The 21,233-nt window shown below is 47.9% G+C and overlaps 3 protein-coding genes across 4 annotated transcripts; all 3 read right to left on the bottom strand.

The window, feature by feature from the left end:
• Positions 1-587: 587 nt before the first annotated feature.
• On the bottom strand, positions 588-3,758 carry LOC125526592 (mitochondrial outer membrane protein porin 2). Its single transcript, XM_048691246.2, has 6 exons — positions 3,593-3,758; positions 3,427-3,494; positions 1,969-2,079; positions 1,745-1,840; positions 1,394-1,602; positions 588-1,136 (listed from the first exon to the last, which is right to left on the bottom strand). The coding sequence occupies exons 1-6, from the start codon at positions 3,672-3,674 to the stop codon at positions 836-838; spliced, it is 867 nt and encodes a 288-aa protein (XP_048547203.1). The 5' UTR covers positions 3,675-3,758; the 3' UTR covers positions 588-835.
• Positions 3,759-5,250: 1,492 nt separating this feature from the next.
• Positions 5,251-9,893, bottom strand: LOC125526573 (protein IQ-DOMAIN 31). Of its 2 annotated transcripts, none has more exons than XM_048691238.2 (7): positions 9,720-9,893; positions 9,203-9,335; positions 8,779-9,072; positions 8,326-8,529; positions 7,412-7,468; positions 6,173-7,235; positions 5,251-5,638 (listed from the first exon to the last, which is right to left on the bottom strand). In XM_048691238.2, exons 2-7 carry the CDS (start codon positions 9,290-9,292, stop codon positions 5,607-5,609), a joined length of 1,740 nt encoding a protein of 579 aa, XP_048547195.1. In that variant the 5' UTR covers positions 9,293-9,335; positions 9,720-9,893; the 3' UTR covers positions 5,251-5,606. The 2 variants fall into 2 exon arrangements, with proteins under 2 accessions (XP_048547195.1, XP_048547196.1); XM_048691239.2 differs by having other exon boundaries at positions 8,779-9,069.
• A 7,175-nt stretch (positions 9,894-17,068) lies between these two features.
• LOC125526565 (protein PIGMENT DEFECTIVE 338, chloroplastic) lies at positions 17,069-21,229 on the bottom strand. Its single transcript, XM_048691232.2, has 8 exons — positions 20,343-21,229; positions 19,479-19,553; positions 19,316-19,387; positions 19,144-19,224; positions 18,728-18,825; positions 17,686-17,811; positions 17,556-17,604; positions 17,069-17,337 (listed from the first exon to the last, which is right to left on the bottom strand). Exons 1-8 carry the CDS (start codon positions 21,126-21,128, stop codon positions 17,125-17,127), a joined length of 1,500 nt encoding a protein of 499 aa, XP_048547189.2. The 5' UTR covers positions 21,129-21,229; the 3' UTR covers positions 17,069-17,124.
• Positions 21,230-21,233: the final 4 nt, after the last annotated feature.

Raw genomic sequence — 21,233 nt, 5'->3', positions numbered from 1 at the left:
GTATAGACATATTATAGAGTGTAGATTCTTCATTTTCCATATTGAAATCTCTATGAAGGGAGTATAACCAATGGCCCACCTGGATCGCATCCGACGGATCACGCTCGACCGGCCGAAACCGCTGGGCCGGTGCGTATTAGTCGCCAAGATTCTAACGTCGGAGACCCCAACATGAATACCTGTCTATACTATCCAAAGTACTCCCTTCGTTTCTAAATAAGCCCTTTTAGAGATTTTCAACATATTTTAGAGTGTAGATTCATTCATTTTCTATATTGGAATACAGATGTATAGACATATTATAGAGTGTAGATTCTTCATTTTCCATATTGAAATCTCTATGAAGGGAGTATAACCACAGTTTATGGCTACAGGGCAGAAGTCAGCCAAGAGGAGTCCTGTAATTGCCAAGTACATTCTTTCTAGCAGTCTGTGGCTCACGAATGCAGCATCAATTAATATGAATCAGGAGTATCTAATTAGCCCAAAATTCCATGGTTGATTGCATCTGGCAATGTCTGATTGTTTACTTGCTATGTGATTTTTCTGGGAAGCATTTTGCATAACAAAGCAAACACAAACACATGGCACATCCAAGTGGCATTCAGATTTCATGACATCGCAAATTCGCAATACGCCCGTGCATAACGACCAGTAGCACAGATCAACAGGGTAGAAAACCCCCTCAGGTAGAACAGGCTAAAAAACGACAGATAAGTTTGTCGCATCACCAAAGTTGGGCATTACAAGTTCTGTCTGTCCAAAGCTTTGTTCGCTGGACCAAGAGCTGATAGTACCGAAATGCTAGCATCCTAACGCACCCGCGAATCCCAAATCAGGGCTTGAGTGACAGGGCCAGCCCGAACTTGGGGCTCTTCTCAATGGCCTTGGTGTCAACCTCGGTGGAGAAGGTGATGAGAGACTTGGGCCTCCACGCGTGCTGGATGAGCGCACTTGCGACGCCGAAGTTGTTGTAACGCCCCTTCACAGTGGTCAGGGGGTCCAGCTCGTGCTGCGTCCCAATGGTGATGGTGTTCTCGTTGCTTGAGAAGCTGTGAGCGATCTCTGCTCCCACAGCAGTGGTGCGCTGCACCTGGTGGTAGTAGGAAGCAGCCAGGGTGTTTGCCTTGTTGTTCCTGAAATTGATAATTAAACACCATAAGTACCACATTTATGAATACTCTATAGGCCAAATTAGTGTTACATCATGCAGAAGATGCACAGACAAAAACGAGAGCTCTTTGACCCTACTTCAGCACTAAAATAATCGGAATCAGAAGCTAACAGGAAAGATTGCTAAGGGCAATTGGGAATTGTAGAATGTAAACAACATGCTAAGACCAGAAATCAAATAATTACACAATACAGCAAAGCACTGGAAGAAACAACTTACAGATTCAACGAAGCAGTAAGATCTTGGTTAGTGTGGCTCAGTCCAGCATTGTACTTGGTGAAGTCACCAGAGGCAGTGTCAAATGCAACATCAACACCAAAAGCAAAAGCCTTAGTCCCAATGACACCAGAAAAGTTAACAAGAGGGTTTGAATTCAGGCCAACACTGCCGTTGATGCCAAGATGGGGATGCAAGTATTGGAGTTCAGCCTGAAACCACAAGAATTCAGATTAACTTCTAAATATCTATCAAGCTACAAAAATGATAATTGGTAATATTCCTAGATGGACACTAAGATGAGATCAGAAAGATAGTTCAACACTCAAGATACAAAAGTAAAGGTGATAATACCTTCCCAGGAGTAGACTTCTGGTAGGGGAAAGGAAGAGAAAGAACTCCCTTCAAGCCTGGTGTGTACAGCTCAGGAACAGTGATTGTAGTTACAACCTGGTAAAGGGGAAAAACTAGTATAACTGGTACAGAAACTGGGGCCTCCAATATCAGGAGAAGCAAACATCAATGAAAGACAAGTATTAGGCAAGTAACAAGCACAAAGGGAGAAGAAAAGAACTTACACTTGAGTCCGAAGTTGCTTTCACATCCACTGTGAAATTCTTGATCTTCACCTGGGTCTGGAGGTCAGCCAAGATAGCTTCATTTTTCTTTGTGCTTGAACTAGTAATTGTCTAGGAAGATGAAAACAAGAGTTAGTGCAACACTAAACATTGACAAAGAAATGTTGTGTTTGCAGCCATAATTAGCGAGAAAACAAAAATGGCCCTAACTTAGCACACCATCGCAACAATACAGTACGTACATTTCTTTATTCAAGAGGGTGATTCAGAAAATAATAAAATACAATAACATAATTAATTCTCTAAATTAGATCATGCTAGGTGTAGCACCACGAAAACATAACTGAAACCATCTTAATTCAGTCCCCATCAGGATATTATAATCGTTAAACAGCATAGTCAGTGACCCTTGATCAAACACACCAGAGCGGTAGAACCATTAACACAGACCATTTTAATCTATAAATAAAATTGGAAAGGTACATTCTAGGCATGCATCAGGTAACCAGAATAAATTCACTGAATACTGATTGGTAAAATTCAACAAGTATACGGCTTCTAGTCCAAGCAAATAAAATTGTACTCCCTCCGTAAAGAAATATAAGAGCTTTTAGATCACTAGGGAGTACAGAGCAATAGATATACTATGTAAACTCAAGACCAAGTTATTGCTGAATGAATTAAGTCGCTAGCGAACACATTCAGCTTGTTTAAAACAAAATCCAGAGTGTATCACGCCCGGAATGAAATGCCATTAGAAAATTAAATACAACAGGATGTCACAAGAGATTTTTACAGCCAGGGCAAACTTCATCAGACATACAGAAACTGAAGTTACATGCAAATCCAAAAAAAAAACTTCCTAAATAGCCATGCGTCTACTACAACAAACATGTCACTAGTTCATTTGAGCAAACGCACAGGGTTCAAAACCAACTGACATTGGTAATACCAACTAGGCAACGATGAAACAGAATTAATCTGCTACATGCAAACTTAAACTGGAGATTCACCAAAACTGCAGTCATCAATCCAAACGCTGCAAGCATAGTGTCAGCTAGGATAACTTGTAAGCATCGGACAAGTTACAGTCCACTCTAACACCAAAACCTTGAGTGGGACCTCCCTCTTACAGCAATGATTCAGAAGGGCTGCTACACACTAAACCCAAAAAACCCACGCAATAACAACACGTAAACCGGTATATACGATACCAATCGCACCACATGTCAACACGGATCTTCAACAGGGGACTAGCAGGGCAACCACGGACAGTCGCCAACATGAATCGGGCCTCGGCAAGCAAAACCAGACCATTCCCGAGTCCACCCTAAACCCTAATCCACTATCCGCCTAAACGCCGCCGCAACCAAAGCAAGCAGCATCTACTCGAAGGAATATGAGCAACAGGACAAGCTGTAGCATAGGACTGAGAACGAACAGAAGGGGGGCACTCACGGCTCCGTTGGCGGCGGTGGTGGTGAAGGTGAACTTCTGGCCGGTGGTGTAGTCCCTGTTGAGGAGATCTGCAGATCCCGCCCGAGGAGAAACGAGCGTCAGCAAATCAAACAATCACCGAAGCTACTGAATCCAAGCCCCAGCGGGGAAGAGAAGGGGCGCCGACCTCTGGCCTTCTTGCCGATGTCGGCGTAGAGCCCCGGGCCGGCGGGGCGGGCGGGGGCTGGGGTGGGCTTGGCGGCGTCCATGGCGAGCGAGCGGCGGCGGACGGCGGCGAGGAGAGGAATGCGATTTGGGGGGGGCGGAGACCGTGAGGGAGGGAGGGGTGATGAATGGGGCGGAGGGCTCTGGTTTTATCGCCAGGTGCGTGGGGCTCAGACGGACGGCCCGGATCTGCCGCGGGTGGGTCGAGATTATCGCTGGCGACCTTCTTTTCCTTCAAGAAAAATATGAAGGCGGCCGTACGCGGATGACTGATGCGATGAGCCTCCTCGTGTTTTTTTTCTTTTAGAAAAATGGCTGGTGTTGTTGCGGAGAGGAATATGCGGCCGGTTGGTGAACGTTGTACCGGTGTCCATTCTCCTCCGTTTCTTGGGCAGAAAGATGGTCCTTTTGGGCCTGGCCAGAGTCAATCTGACTAGGAAAAGAAATACTATAGGTGTTTCTCAAAACAAAACAAAAAAAGATCCTCAAAAAAAATAGGTCATCAATTTTTTCTGAACCGTCCAATCTAAAGCGGACGGCTAGATGGCTTCTTCCACCTTCCTCCTCCGCTCATCATCCAGCTTGCCTCCATCGCCCGCGGACAACAACCCTCCTGCACCAGCCTCACCGTCGTGCCCTTCCCTCACCGTCGCCCATCGCTGTGATGTCGACATCCCTCTAAACAAGTGCACCAACCTGCACCCCCCGCATCGCGAAAACCGTCAAACTTCAAACTCAAGTCCGCAAGCTCGCCGCCGGCTACAGCTTGTTCCTGGTCAAGGCCTTACCGGTGTGGCCGGTGCTCCGATGTGCCTCCTTATTCCTTCCCTTCCTTCAAAAACAAAACCAACTGGCTTGGATTCAAAATTCAGGCAACTTAGGGCAACTCCAATGCAATGACCCGAATCTTGTCCCTTTTTCTGAACGTTTTGTCCATTTGGGTCGGCAAAACGGACAGCGGACACAAAGCAAACAACGGACATGATTTGTGCACCCAACTCAAGCGACCCATTTGAAGCGGACATTTCATTTTATTATGAAAGAAAAACAAGAGGCTACCGGCGGGGTCGAGCGCCGCGTGTGGGTACGAGCATCGGCGGAAACTGGCGCCGGCAAGGATGGGCGCTTGTGCGCGGCGAGCACCAGCAGGGACGAAGAGGACACAAAAGACGTCCGCTTTGTGTCCGCCTCCAACCCACATTTGCGTCAAAAATGAGTCCGAGCGGACAAAATGGACAAAAATGAGAATGGGTCTGTGCTTTGAGCAACATTTTTTGACAGCACGGACAGGTCGGAGCGTTGGAGTTGCTCGAGCTAAACTGGGACATTTTACGGCGGTGATTTTTGCTTCACCTCGCCAGGGACATGTCTGAGAAAACACACAACATAATAGGGCTAAGCTGCAGAAAAAAAATGTTCAGGCTAACAAAGCTAGACACTCTGCTCTCCCTCAAAAAAGTTTGTTAACAGAAGATTTCACGGCTAATGACAGTGACAAGGAAATATTACTATGACAAGGAAATCATCACTGACAAGAAAATGCAGCTGGGAAAACAAGGGGATGGATAACCAAATTATGTCATGGATCACTCACTGTCAGCTAAGAAAACGCATCAAGGATAAACCAACCAAACAGCCCAAGTACTCGCTAACATCAGCATCTTGTCTGTCTCTTGATCTCACTTAACAACGCACGGTATCTCAAAGGCGAACCAAAACAAACTGGGGAACAAACTTCAGCTATACAAGACACAAGCCAAAGGCGGCACGACCGTCGCAAAACCCTATAAAAATAAGTCAAACTCAGGCACCAGGTAGGCAACACCACAACAAATTAAGCAGGTCCCCTTGATGTCGCGGCAGCAGACCAGAGAGAACATTTTTTACATCAGAAGCAAAACAATCAGAGGAGCAAGCTGCCGTCCACCCAAACGTCCGTCGCCACGCTACTCAAATGGAATGGAGGATCCACGTCTTCACCGTCTCCATTCAGCTTTCATCGGTCTCTCTGCACAGGATTTAGTGTTAGAACAAGGCGAGTTGAGCTCAAGTGGCAAATATGATACACAATCCAACTATCTGTAGCAAATACGCAGTGCCATTTAAATGCAGCACAAAAATAAATATGATTTGATGCTTATTCCTTTGAACCTAGACCCGATTCAGAAAATTGGCTCACATGCTTATTCATGGATCTTAGGGAACAGCTCAGTTCGTCAATCTGGTTATTTATAGTAGAGCTAAATAAAGATAATACAAGTCAATTATCTGATTACTTTTGTGGAACCAAATGAAAAGGATATATGACTTTCATATAGTTGAGGCATGGAACAGTTTTTCGCAATTTTTATAGCAAACAAAGATGGAATATGATCTATATAAGAATAATTTGGCTTCTACCAACAACCTAATTTTCAATTACAGAAGTTACTTTGAAGTAGGCAAAAGGATACTATGTGTACTGAAGATAAGAAAGTCTGACAAGGCATCAAACAGTCTTACTAGCGTAAACATGCGTATTCAATGATCCTCTACTACTTACCAGCTGCGTCTCTTGATGACAGCATAGACTTGTCAACTTTCGCTCCCTCTTTGGTACCAGGATGGATTGGCCTTTGTGTACGCGGCGAGTGCGAGTTCTGCTTACCATTGGCAGGGGAAGGAAGGGAATGGCGGCGTGTGTAGACAGTTTTTTCTGCTGAATCAGCGCTAAGTCTAGGTGATATCTGTCCCCGCAGCTTCGCCTTCGCAGATTTTGTTGCAGCCATGTAGCTGGGCACAGCAGGAGAGTTTTTGGACCCGTTCTCTGGATATTCTGGCTTCGTTGAGAACGAAGACCTCCTGTTGCCACCTTTAAGGCTTTCGGCGGAGAGAGGTTCTTCTCTGGATCTCTGCTCCGCATCATTCACCAAAGCATTTTCTTCATTGTCAATGTCTTGCAGAGGCATAACTTCAGCTGTTGTAGCAACAACAGTCGGCTCATTAAGTTTTTCTTCAGTTGTGACTGCATATGGAGTAACTTCCACTTCAGGTTTGAGATCAGGTACAAAGATATCCACCTTCGCATTTTCCAGAAGATCATCATGGTGAGGTTCTTGAATCTCAGGATAAACTGGAACTTCCTGTGCAGTACGTTGTGGTTTCTCAAATTGGATCTCTGGGTGGTCAGGGGTTTCAGTTGCAGGACTAGATACCTTTGAGGCTTCGGCCATGGAATTAGTTACCTTCCGAAGGCTACGCTTAACCTTCTCAAGTTCAGTTAATTGGCTATCAGGCACTGAATCAGCAGGAGTGCTAGTGAATTTCCTTGGGTTCCTTCTTGTTTTTTCAGTTTCCAACGGCATGTTTGTCGGAGGGGTGGGCTCAACTGACATTGCAGAACTCTTCCGAGCATTGCGTTTCAATTTCCCTGACTCTGTTTCCATAGCGTAACTGGCCCTCTTCGTCTGCGGTTTGGCATCAGCAATAGCATTTCTCTTTGTTTGGTAAACAGGTTTCCAGACACGGCTTATGGTCCATCTCTCTAACCAGTTGAAGGCTGAATTGGGATCCCTCTCGTCATACTGAAAGTGAAGAGCCTCTACCAGAATCGGTGAAGCCAGAAGCTACAACATATACAAAGAAAAAGGTTAATTTGCAGACAGACAGCAGAAGAGCTAGATGAGAGGATGGCATGTATTTGGTCAATGAACGAGCACAAAGGCCAGACAACAGGTCAGGATAATTTGTTTTGTATATCCATGGCCTGAAATAACTATATATAGAGTTTGAACATGTATACCTTACGGGCAAATGCGTTTGAAGCTAACTTCTCCCTCCATGCATCTGGTTTAGTACCCTGAGAAAAGGCAAGAATTATTTTTTTAGCGGAAAGGCAAGAATTGTGTGTTTACAAATTTGGTAAAGATACCAAATATAAGGTCATACATGCAAATATTTTCAGCTTTGATCAACATTACATACAAATTAAAATGAAAGCATTAAAAGATCCAAGAATCTGGCCACAATGCTCACAATTGGCATCGTAGTGTTATTGTTTGGTTGAACTGAACCAGAAGGGCAGGCATTTAAAAATATACAGAAACATCCATGTCAACTGAATAGCTTTATCCTAATGATCCTAATGTTCAATGTACACAGAATTATAGCTTTATCATCAATGCAATAGCAACAAAGAGAATTGTTTTTGTATTGATCCCGGCAACAACAAAAAAAGCATAACAAAGTCCTTAGTCCAGTTACAACTGAATAGTATGTAGGTTAAACACCAACCATATTGTCTTTACAAATCATCATCACTCAACTATCAAAGATATCCAATGTGAAAAAAAAATGAAATACAGAAACATTATTCCAATTGAACTACAATTATCCCATGAGCTGAATTTAACATTTGTATGCAAACAAGTTACAAAATCCTCATGACGCTTGAAGGAGAATCATGCCAATCTGTCAACTAAGTACAAAGTGGCCTTACATGGCTTTAACGGCCTTAACGAAAACTTATTATTTCTTGTTTTAGCTTAACCGTATCTCACATCTGGCATTCCTCGACATAACAAATACTAACAAAATCATGAGCATCCATATTCGATAAGATTATAAAGTTTGTACAGATAAAAAGGAACACTCATGTGCTCTCACGATGAACAATATATCAGGTATTGGATGAACTAGAATGAGCAAGGAATTTACCACAGACTTCTGCTCGGCAAGCTTCCAACTGAATTGAATTGCATCACTAGAGAGTCTGACATTTCTACCACGAACAATAGCTTGGAACTTCACAATCAACCATGTAGCACGGAGAGTTGAAGCAGCTTGCCTCCTTACAAGATGGCCACGAATCAGCGCCTGAAGTCGTATGATTCCTTTCAATGCACGGAAAGCCCGACGTGCCTGGACAAATGTGATGCTAAAATTAGCATGGTTGTAAAGCAAAACATACCAAATGGCTATGGCAAGAATTTCTTTTGTGGCAGCTTAATAAGATCATTAAGAGAGTGAAATGTGTATGGAGTAATCCAAATGAATAGGAACATTATTAAATCATGAATATTCAGAAAGGTGTGCACAATAATTTTTGCCCTTTTTCTGATCATTTTAAGATATACACACAAGGAATTTCAACACAAAGATAAGCATTACCAGGTAGCCTCGGAAGGCAGCTTGGGCCTTGACGGCTGCTTGTTCTTCCTTCAGCCGCTCCGGGTCATTGGACAGCACATCAGACCCGACAGTGCTCTGCTTATCCAAATCATGGTTCACTTCGTGCTGCACCACCGCTTCGCCTTGCGAGCTGGAATTCTCACCCTTCCCCACCTCCGGCACGGCGTCGTTGTTGCGCGGGGTGACGAGCACCGGCTCGGAGATCACCGGGGAGCTCTCCGAGAACCCGGGCTCCTTCCCAGCAGCAACATACCCTCTGTTGCTCCCGGTCTTCTACACATGGAAAACAACAAAAGCATCAGTTGCAATCAGCAGATCTCTGCTCTCCAGGTGCAATCACATAGCAGGCAATTCCGCGGAATCCTCGGAAAAATTCAATTTTCACCTCCAAGCACTAACATACCGATAAATCCTTGGCCTTGGCGGAGCCAGACCTGGAGGTCTTCTTCCCGAAGAGCACGGACTTGAGCCACTTGGCCGGGGACTTCCCCATCGTCGCCGCCTCCTAGCCCGCCGCCCGCCGGAGACTTCAGACCCTGCAGCCGAACCGCCGGACACGTCAGCGCGCAGATCTACACTGCAGCTAATTGTTACGCGGAGAAAAACCGCCAGAACCCGCAGCATCCACCCAAACCCCCCGAGATCATGAGCACTGCCGCAGTGAAAGCAACCACAGCAGCTAATTTCAAAAAAGAAAAAGAAAAAGGAAACCAGAAACGGATCAAACGAGGCACGGAGAAGAAAAGGGGGCGAGGAGATCCGCGGCACGGACAGTTCGCGGGGAGCTCCACCCCCGAATGCGGCGCCCGGAGCCTCGGACCCGGCCGGGAAAAACGCTCGAAGCAGTGCAGCAGAGCGGCAAGCGGCGCAGATCTAGGGGGCGGCAGGCGGATCTGGGGAGCGACGGCTGGGTCACTCACCGGAGGAGGAAGAGGAGGATGCGGCGGAACCCTAGCTCCCGCTCTCTGTCTGTCTGGCTCGGACGCCCTCCTACGCCTCCATTCCGGGGAGAGGAGGCTGCCTCTGGCTGGCTGGTAGTGTGGTAGCAGCAGCAGCAGCAAGGTGAGGTGACGGCGACAGCAAGGAAAGAAAAAGAAAAATGAAATGCGAGAGGAAAAGAAGGGAGTGTGAGCCAGTGAGTGAGCGAGTGAGAGTGAGAGTGAGCCAGTGAAGCGTGGGCCCCACCGCCCCAACAGCTTCTCCCATGACACGTGGGCTCCTGGGTGCGGCCCGCCTCGATGACCCGCGGGCCCGGGCTGGGTGGGCCTCGCGCCTGGCGTCGGCACGCCGGTGGGGGAGAGGAAGGAGCGTGCGTGCGTGCGGTGAGTTTTGAATCGCGCAGCGCGGTGAAAAAGAGGATGGGCGGCGCGGGGCCACCGGCCAGTGGGGTCGGGGTATCGCCCGCCGTGGTCCGTCGCCCTTTTCCGCGGAGGAAGGTGGCTGGCCTCGCCTTTTTTTCTCACCGGCTAGCTGTCAGCCCCGTCCCCGGCCCCGTCCCGCCTGACCGTGCTGCGCGACGGGAGTGGCGGTGGGCCACGCGTCAGTCAGTGCCGCGGCGTGGACCGTGCGGTGGGCGGAGTGGGGAGGGAGGGAGGGGAGTCGATCACGCGCGCGTCCGGGGGTGGGGCCCCGCGGCCATGTGCGGTGATTAACGCCTTAAACGGACATCATGATTGTGGATTAGGACGACGGTTCAGAGCAACTCCAACGAGGAGACCCAAATGGACATCCATTTTATCCACATTTTGTCCGTTTGTATCGCTGTCCGCGTCGCTTTTTCGTTTGGGTCGGCCGATAAAGACAGACGCATTTTTTGCATGTCTGCGTCGGCATTTAATCGAATACCTGATGGGCGAGCTCCCGCGCCACCTCGCCCCGCCCCATGCCCGCGAGCTCGCCTCCGCTGCCTCGTCCGCAAGCTCCGCCTCCTCGCACGTGAGCTCCCGGCCGCCGCTCGCCGCGCAAGCCCCACCCTCAGCCCCGGAGCTCACTCCGGCCTCGTGCCCGCATGCGCGTGCGGCTGGCCGCGACTAGCTAGCTAGCTAGCAGCCGGGCACGGCAGCACCAGCATGCATGCACGACCAGCGGCGGCTAGCTAGCTCGCACGCCCGCAGCGGGCAGCATTGGATGCATGCACGGCCAGCTGCACCCAGGTAGCGCACGCGCGCGGCAGCAACACCAGCACACACGCTCGCGGCCAGCTGCGGCTGCTTGTGGCTCGTCGTCGGTCGGAACTCAAGAGCGCAGGGGCGGCGGCGTGGGTGCGGCGAGTGCCGGCCAATCGCGGCGGGGCCGGGCACGGCCGGGGCGAGGCGAGTCGAGGATGGGCGCGGCCGAGCACGGCGAGGCGAGGCCACGACGAGTTGAGGACGGGCACGGGTGGGCGCGGCGAGGCGACGCTAGGCGCGACGAGACGCAGCAACGGGGCGCGGCTGGGAGCGGCGAGGCGAGGCCGGCGAGTTGACGCCGGGCACAGCAGGGCAAAGTTCGCGCGAGGCGGGGTCGACGAAGATGCCACGGGAGGAGGCCGGCGAGGCGCTCGCGGTGTGGCATGGATGAGGAGAGAGAAAAGGATGAGAGAGATGGGTGTGATGGGTGGGTGGTTGGATGACATGTGGGCCACGCGGCACATGCTGTGGGCAGAAGCGGACAAGGAGAGCAGAGAAAGCGGCCCCTTTGTGTCCGCCAACGACTCAAATGCAATCCAAATTTGAGACGAAAATGGGTCCGTGCGTATACAAAGCGGACGCAAAATGAAAATGGATCTCTGCGTTGGGCAGTTTTTTTTTGTCCGCGCCGATCCAAACAGACACAGGCAGACGAAATGGGTTGCCTCTTTGGAGTTGCTCTTGGATGCCCTCAGGAATCTTTTTTCTTTGTTTTTGTTTTTGAGGGGGAGCCGACCATTGACCTCCATGGCCATGATAGCCAAATCCGCATGTGTTTTCAATCAAGTACAAAACCATGCATGTATCCGTGACTGGATTTTGTATTCCTCGTGAAATCATGAATGTGTTTGTTGCCGGTCATACTGAATGAATTGAAAAACACGAAGTTTGTACTCCCAAAAGAAACACACGAAATTTTGGCCTTTAGGCTTCCTATAGGAATGTGACCAAAGATAGTCAAGCAATTAGACAGCCTTTTTTCTATGCTAACGAATCTTGCACTGGTGAAATGCGTAATTGCGTGGAACATGTCTTTCAGATGGAGATTTTTTTGGGGGGTGAAAGTGGGGGTAGGCATTTAGAATGTGCTTGTTGAAAGCATAAATTTTCTTCAAGATACTTCTTGCCTTTGGCTCACTTTGGATTAATTCATTCCACCTATAACGCCAAAACTTTCAAGCCTTACCACACACCTACCCCTTATTTATTTGCAAAACAGCAAAACCCTTCAGCATATTTTCTTTGACCTGACAAATAAATGACATATCACCTTGTTTTGCTAGATCTTTGACATCACCAACCCTTGACAAATGCCTTCTTGGACCCTTTCTCCCACTCTGAAACGTCAATGTAATTTTTGTCTTAATCATGTGTCGATTAACCTCAACTGCTTGTACATAGTTGATTGTGTTGATATCTTTGTTGTGTGATTTCCAAGTTCAACAATGACAATGACAACTGGTTCCTCATCAATGGCTCGAGCATCCTCCACTAAGGACACTTACACACTCCATGAAGAAAATGATGATGGGATGATATTGAGCAATAGGGTACCTAATGAGATCAAACATTTTGCTTGGCTTCTCTTTCAGAGAATGGCTAATATTATCATCAGTGTGTTTGTCGCAGGTAATAGGATTTTGAACTCACTGGCTCACTGCAGTGCCACAAATATATGACGGATCTTTTGAATGAGCGAACTGAAAAACGGGGTGGCCGTTTTGGCTCTGGGGTGCAAATGCTCCCAGATGAACAATAAATTCAGAACAAATACTTAGATTTTAAAATTATGATTTTTTTTTTGTAGATGTTATTGGTAGTAGAACAAGCACGCTTGAAAATTTTCATGCAAAAGGGGATAGTTGTGCTTCGTTGGTGAAAAAGAAACAAAATTAAGTTTAACATTGGAGGTAACATTTGGGGTTCAACTTTTTTTTTTTGCATAGGTCAAAATGCTTAAGCATAGAATTTGGGTGGGCGAAGTAGGGACAGAGGGGGATCGATTACGCGGGCGTCGGGTGGTGGGCCCCGCGGCATGTGCGGTGATTAACGCCTTAAATGGATATCATGATTGTGGATTAAGGACGACGGTTTAGAAGCCCCGGGGAATCTTTTTCTTTGTTTTCTCGCGGAGAATCGACCATGGACCTCCATGGCCATGATGGCAAAATCCTGATGTGTTTTGGTTTCTGTTTTTATATAGTATAATAGAAAGAATGCATATCATTTCATGTGTGTACCATGTCCGTACGAGCGAGGTGTGCTGATACGAGGTTTCGTGACTGGGTTTTGTATTCCTTGTGAACACTATCATGAATGTATTTGTTGGAGGTCATAGGGTTTTGAACTCCGTTTCAGTCACGGTGCCACAAAATATCCAACATTTGTTTGGAATGAATGAACTGAAAAACACAAACTTTTGCATTAATCATGTGAAACTGGGTTGGAATTTAACCTTTGAAATCACATAACTTCAGTTTGCTTCTGCATCATTGATTGTGTCGATAACTTTGTTGTGTGATTTATCAATGCAACAATGACAATGATGACTGGTTCCTCGTCAACGGCTTGATCATTCTACACTAAGGCCACCTACACACCACATGAAGACGATGATGGAATGATATTGGGTAATAGGTTACCTAACAAGGTCAAACATTTTGGTCGGCTGCTCTTTCAGAGCATGATTAACTCCAGAAGGCCAACAACCTTCAATGCTACCATTAGCATATGTCGAGTTGTGTTCACCCTATCCCAGTTGCATATGTCGAGTTGTGTTCTCCCCGCTTAGTCCCGGCCTCAGCGGTGCGTCTAGCATCGTCACAGAGCGTGTTGAAATGTGTCTCCAATGGGCCTTGTGGGATTCGATCGGTACTAGTTTCCGGTGGTTCTGCTTGGATCCTTATTCATTTGTTTGTGTTCGTGTGTTTACAAGTTAGATCCTTGTGATTTACGTTTGCTCGAAATCGACGACGGTTGCTGTTCTGGTGCACTGGTCTTATGGGGCCTTAGCGGCATTCTCTGATTGTTTATGACAATGTTTGTCCGGCTCTGACGAGAGAGGGCCGATGACAGCGGCGCGCATTCAGCTCGCTGCAGTGTTCGCATCCGTTGATATGTTGTCTAGGATGTGGGTGTGTTCTTCATTACCGATGTTCTTTATACTGCCATATGACGTTTTTGGAGATGAAATACAAAGAAGAAACGCTAATACAAGCTTGTGGAGCGAGAGGGAGGTGTGAAGTAAGTGAGGTGGCCGGAGGAAGCAATAACGTGGGTACCCCGTACTTGATTAACAAACCAGTTTAGGATCATGACTGGCAAATCCAAGTGCGACAGCGAAGGAATCAGGAGCCGTTGAGATGGAGGAAAGGAAGATCACGTGCGAACAACGTACGTACGTCGTTCCGGCCGGGCCGATCGATCGATCGATCGCGGGGCTGGGCTAGCGTGCAACGCCGACCGGGACGCTAATTAGTCAGGGCACGTTTGGATCCTCTAATCGTCACGACGCTACCAGGCGCGCATCCATGCGTGACTGATGGATCGATATTGATTAGCCAGCCAGCTCTTTCGTCGGCGGCCAGGTGGAAACGACGCGCGCGAGTCGTTTTACGGCGAGGTGAGGCACGCCGGCAGGCAACGTTACGGGCCCGGCCAAATGGCTCTCGGATTTGGACCTTTGATGTAACGGCGCTTGACCGTGAGCTCAGTGGTTGGTGTACACGGTCTCAGGGCCACCCCATGGTACGTCGGTGTCACGTAGATATTCGAGCGGTATGGCGAGCACATGAGCAGCGACGCGACGGCGTGCTGCTCGGCGGAGCGCCCCGGCCGGCGACGCGTGCATATGCATGGCCCCAGCTAGCACGGCGGGGGTACGCACGGGCGCGTGGCTGTGTCCGTGACCGTGTTGTCCATGGCGGCGCACGAACGGAATTAGTACATACTCCCTCCGTAAACTAATATAAAAACGTTTAGAATACTATAAAATAGTGATCTAAACGTTTTTATATTATTTTACAGAGCGAATGCTATATATGGACGATCCATAGGGCCGACCGGTCTGGTTCAGTTAACCCTCCGGCAGTCGGGTTCGGTGGTTACGTGGTGGAAATCAATTCCACGTGCGCACGTACGATCGATGCATACTCCAGCACTGGAACCTACCGCATGCTATATAGCCAGGGAGATTGAGCTGTGAGTAAGGGAAGGGAGGCATCGATGAAATGCCTTACCAGGAGTACCCGCCTCCTCGGTGAACTGCCTGCTTCCGTATCAAGAAAGAAAACAAGACGCATCAACCACTCGTGTGGAAAAACTGAAAAAGAGAGTCAATGCTAGTAAAAGGAGAACCCATCATCCAGGTTGAAAGGAAAAGAGGAAAAGAGGAGTCCGGCCGGCCGGTTCCATCCTCTATTTTTCTTGTTTTACACGAGGAGGGGGACGGAGCAGCTCGCTCACCATTCACCAAATCAAAAACTGTACCTTGTGTCCCCCCCATACCCAAGTACTCATATATGCTGTTGGAACCACGGATCGACGAACAATCACAAGAACAAGAGTATACAATTTTTGCTGGGTGACGAACACCAACGGCGACGGACGCCCGCCCCAGCGACGAACGCCGGGGCCTTTTTCTTCTTCTGTATTCACTTGTCTCAAGGAACAAGACGATTACATGGGCTTATATAGCCCAGCGCACACATCGCCTAAACCAACGACCCAGCCATGTCTTCAGCGCACGCACGCAGGACCTCTCACCACTTCTACACGATCCATACTCATGCACTACGAGATACACGCGCAGCAACGCGTATGATCCGCAAGTGGCGGTCCAGCAGTATGACCACGGACTGGCTTCATACATGCAGCTCCTCGCCGGACTCCTAATGACTCGCATTAGCAACAACTAATCTATCCAACTGACATCACCCAACACACTCACATTGGTGACCGTGGACACACACGCATCACGGTTTATTTCCTAACATATGCGTACCACCCTGATCGCCCAATTAATCGTGGTAAATTGCTCGATCGGTACGTGCCACCACAGTTTAACGGTGCCCGTCTTCAATCTCCCAACAGGGCACGTACGTACGTGCATCATATACTGTGCAGTAGTAGTTTTTTCTCGGTGAGTACTGTATACTACCAGTATCAGTAAACCGCTAAGAAAGGTGAAATACGTACAAGTCAATCGAGAGCCATAGCTGCAGGCGATGAGTACTGTATAAGAGTAGTATTAGCTAACCACTAGGAAAGGTGAAACACGTACAGATCAGTCCAGAGCTATAGGCTACAGCTAGCTGATTATGAGTACGCAAGGGCGCAAGAGTGAGGACGATTGCGATGTACTCCCTGCGTCCCATAATGTTTCCTGACGCTACTAATGCTCCCTCTGTAAACATATATAAGAGCTTTTGGATCACTAAAATATAGAGGGAGTATTTTCTAGCGTCACGCTTGCTACAGTAATTTCCTCGCTCACGGCTGCTACCTTAATCCACTTTCACACTCGTCCATATAGCATGATCAATGAAGGTCGGTGGTGTATCTCACCATCTCAGGGACGAGGAGCACGCCCTTGGCATTTCCCCCATAAACTAATCAGTAGGTACGCAGATGGAGCTTTGTTGAGAAGCCTGAACTGAACCGAACCGAAGTGTCTGCGACGTGACACCTGAGGAATCTCAGTGGCCGGCGATGATAGAATAGATAGGCCCAACAAGAACAAACTTTTTTAGCCTCGGGTTAGGATCTCGCTTTCGTCTCTTACAGATCGATCGTCTGTTGACACGATGGGTCGGCTGCTATATAGGCTTTGGGTTGTTGCACGCACCGGCAGGTTATTCCAAGGTTGTCAGTCGGCCCACTGTGCGACGTTCTCCCTCACTGTTGTGATCAATAGACACGACGATGACCAGGCTTGGAACACACGGCGACGAGAAGGTGAGCAGTGCGCGTCAGAGCAACCAAGGCACGCCAAACAGCGACCTGCGATCGTGAGATCGATCGGGGATTCAGGGCGCCGCGTGCCGCGTGCCGCTCACCGACACCTTTGAGCTCATCTTGCGAAGCACTCATCAATACCGTGAGGCTGACCAGCACTGGACTGAACAAAATTTGTGCAGAAGCAATCGGTATTCCTGCGTTACAATCCCGATGATTCGGTGACACTGGGGTTACAGTCTGCTCTGTCGGACTTGATGAACTTCAGCCACTTCCAGTTGGCGTACGACTCCGCTTCGTCCTCGAACGGGACGGTATCGTCGTAGCCGTCGTCGGGCCCCTCGCCAGACCGAGGCGTCGCCGGCATTTGCTCCCGGTATCTTCGCGCCATCTCTTCAGCCTCGGCGAACACCTTCTGCGGAAACCAGAGGAAATGAAAAATGTGACTACCTTCACCATTGGCAGCTTGACACATATACTCCCTCCGTCCGGAAATACTTGTCATCAAAATGGATGAAAAATGGATGTATCTAGAACTAAAATACATCTAGATACATCAATTTCAATGACAAGTATTTTCGGACGGAGGGAGTAGTATGTAAAACTGAAGAGCCAAAGAGGCGGTGCTCTTACCTCTTTGTTGGAGAGAAACAGTCCAGGCTCGCTCTCAAGGTCCCTAATACTGCACACAGCCGAAACACGTGAGCTCTCGGTGCTGCACATACATGGTTTTTAGTTTTTGCGAGTTTTTCTTTCGGCATACCTAAGAGCAATTCTGTCTGGCGTCGTCGACTTGATCACAAGCGCTTTCACTCTCTCGCCCACGCTGAGCGCGTCACTGACGGATCTCAGCTGACCGTGTGTTATCTTTGAGTCATGCAGCAAACCACTGCAGAAGCATCACAAGCTGTAAATTAAACATCTGAAATGTTCCCACCTATACATTGTTCACAAGCTTGCCAAGTGAACAGAGTGATGTCCATAATACTCCGCACTACCTACATTCCGAATTATAAGATGTTTTCGATATTTCAATATGGACTACATATACGGACTGAAACGAGTGAACAAACACACTAAAACACATCGATATACATCCAATTCAGAAAAAAAGTAAGAACATCTTGGAACAGAGGGAATACCTTTTGAAAGGAAAGATGCATACTCCAAATGCTTGAAGTTATATGATCTATTATAAATGGAAGTGAAGCATGGCATGTAAATACTTGAAAGTACATATTCCAAAGGCAAGCCCTTTGCTAGAGCACATGGCAATCGCTCATAATCTAAGCCAGGAGATTGATAAAAGAAGAGAGACTCACTATCTGGCGAATTATCAGAATTTCCAATGGAACTCATCAGTGTGAAGGCTAGTCAGTGAATCCCATGTTTCACTAAAATTAACAATAACTCTTTTGTTCAGGTAATCCAGTTAAGAATGTCAAAAGGAGCAAGATTGACAATTATATTTGTATAATCTAGTCAAGACTTAACATCATCAATGTTGCCAAAGCTTTTAAAATATTGTGGTAACAGCCACCTTCTAAATTATTTGGTAAACATATTCTTTGTTTGTCATAAAATAGGAGTAAGCCATACTAAAACATATGCACAACTATAAGAGAATATGGCCAAAAAGAAACTTATCAGCAGCTACTAATGAAATGATGGAACTGGAAGGTATGCTCCTTCAACTTTCAAGTGTAAAATGAACTTTGGCAGAAAAGAAGAAATGCAATATTTAGTATGTACTCCCTCTGTTCCAAAATAAGTGTTGTGGTTTCAGTTCAGTTTAGTGATATTACCTTCTGTTAGTCTCCCCAATCCTAATTTGTGCACCATATGGGAACAACTTGCGGACTGTCCCTTCCAAGAGAGCCCCTTCTTTAAGGTATAACATTGCCTAAAAGAAGTACCGAAAATCAAAATTATTCAGAAGAACTCAAGGGTGCTCATTGTTCTCTTATACAAGTCAAAATCTGATCAACGTGCTGTACTATTCAATTGATATAGATACTTCAGGTGTATTTATCACAAGTTGTAGACTGCAGCAAAAGCTATTTAAATAAACATTTCTTGCATAAGTTTGTGTCTTTAGCCAATTCAATAAGTTGATGGACCAAGATGATCTACTATGAAGAGCCACAGTAAAAACACATGAATGGTGCAGGTAAGGACAACAGACTGAACAGAGGCCCATATAAACATGCAGTTAACTTACCCAAGCCTCCTTTTCACTAATTATTAATTCGTTAGTCCTTTCGTCAATCTTTGTAATACAGACATGTATCTGTCGACCAACCTGTGCAGAAGAAACAATATAATTCACAAGTTACAGCGACTTTATTGACAATAACTTGACAAAATTAGATAAAAGGGATCATGCGTCTTACATTGTTCTTTAGATCTGTAAAATTTCTTGGTCTAGTCATCATCTGAGGCTTAGGTAGGAAGGCCCGGAGCCCCTAAATGATGGAATAATGGATGTGAGTTTTAGCTACAAATTTTGAAAAGTGGACTGTAATGTAATCCATTGAAGTTATGAGTAACTCGTACCTCAATTCTTGACAACAAGCCTCCAGCATTCCACTCAGAAATTTTAACCTTGATAGGTACATTTAGCTGCTTTATCTGGACATCAGTATGTACAGAAATTGTCATATATAAAACATTCAGAATAAAAATAATAGCTATTGAACTCAGAACTTCATAGGTCACAGTCATGTCCAATCATCCATTGTCATCGAGAAAATATGACCAAAACAAGGGTTTTCCATCCTACAAATTTTTCCATTGCACTACTCTGCATCCAAGATGTGAAACATCAATTTTACGATACAATAGGCTGAACGACGGATGCATGTACGTTGTTATTAGTTGGAAGATTACAAGGTCTCATGATCATATGATGTAATACCAACCATTTCTTCATGTACTTGAGCATGAAATCACTCTATGTTCTTAACAAAAACATGAGATGCTCTATTTTGGGCTGCAAATGATTTTGACTCATGCCATGCTACGAACCTTGAAGACAAAATTGTGTATTAACCCAGGAGCAAGCTGTGATTGTACATAATTGCCTATTAACCCACAAGCAAGATATATATCACACTGCTTTAATAGCTCGAGGTTTTAGATAGGCCGGCCAGTATATGAAAAATCTACTTGGTACAAGCAAGACGGCGGCCATGACTCGGGGGTTGCAGATCTATTCCTGATACTAATAATACACACTACATTAGTAGTGGTGTTTGAAGTATCTGTACTGCATTATGTTCAAACAAACTATATCTGTATCTGGTACTGAACTACTGACAGTGCACATCAAAACATACATTGAACGATCAAATCATGGCTAATTCTAGACCAGTTCATCAAATTCCAAGAACAACAATAGAGAGGAGAGTCATAGAGGACCTGCCTCACTCTGTGCCACGCGACGCGCCGGAACAGCCTTCGCGAAGACAGCAGCGGCCGCCCACCAAGTGTTCGGCCGAGGACCTCGGCGAACACCACCGTGCCAACGCCCACCACCGGCGCACATTTCTCCTTCCCGGTCCTCCCAACCCTCGCGCCCACTCCGCCGGCCGCGACGCCGACCCTGCCTTCCGCGGCGAACTCCCTCGCGCCGCCCGACGCGACGTCGCACGCCAGGTAAGCGAACTCCTCCGAGGACGCAGGCGCCGCCTCCTTGGTCAGCATCAGCGCCGGCTCGCCTCCGGCGCCGACGTCGACGTCGATTGCCCGCGCGTCGCCCCCGACGACGACGCCCACGACCAGGTCCCCGGGCTTGGGGTTGTAGTAGATGACCCCGCGCCCGGCCGACACGGCCCGGTCCTCCGAGGCGTGCTTCCTGGCGGCGGAGGCGTCGGCGCCCTTGACCTGGAAGAAGTTGAGGTAGGGCGCGAGCGCCTCGGCCGTGGACGGCGCCGGGGCGACCTCCGGCTCGGGCTCGTCCTCCTCCGGCGCGGAGGGGGACGGGAACGGCTTGTCGAGCAGGTGGAGCTCCTCGCCTCCTCCCCCTCCACCCCCGCCCTCGACCACATCGGAGGAGGCGGGTAGGGAGCGGAGCGGCGTGGGAGCTCGCGCGCTGAGGAGGACGGGGATGCGGAGGCTCGCGGCAGGGGCTCTGCGCTTGGCTCGGCGGGTCCGCGCGGAGACCGACGCGGCGGGGAGGAGGGAGAGGAGCGAGGGCGGCGGCATGGCGAGGCGAGGCGAGCTCGCGGGGAGCGAGCGAGCGAGCGGCGTGGCGGTCAGCGGCTGTGATGCTCCAGCGCTATCTCCTCGCGGGGATAATTTTTCGGAAAT

Source organism: Triticum urartu, chromosome 1A (genome assembly GCF_056163025.1).
Source record: "Triticum urartu cultivar PI428250 chromosome 1A, HENAU_Tu73, whole genome shotgun sequence".
In the NCBI taxonomy this organism is placed as follows: Eukaryota; Viridiplantae; Streptophyta; class Magnoliopsida; order Poales; family Poaceae; genus Triticum; species Triticum urartu.
Note: the sequence above shows the minus strand (reverse complement) of the source record. Positions and strands in the feature narration are given on the sequence as shown.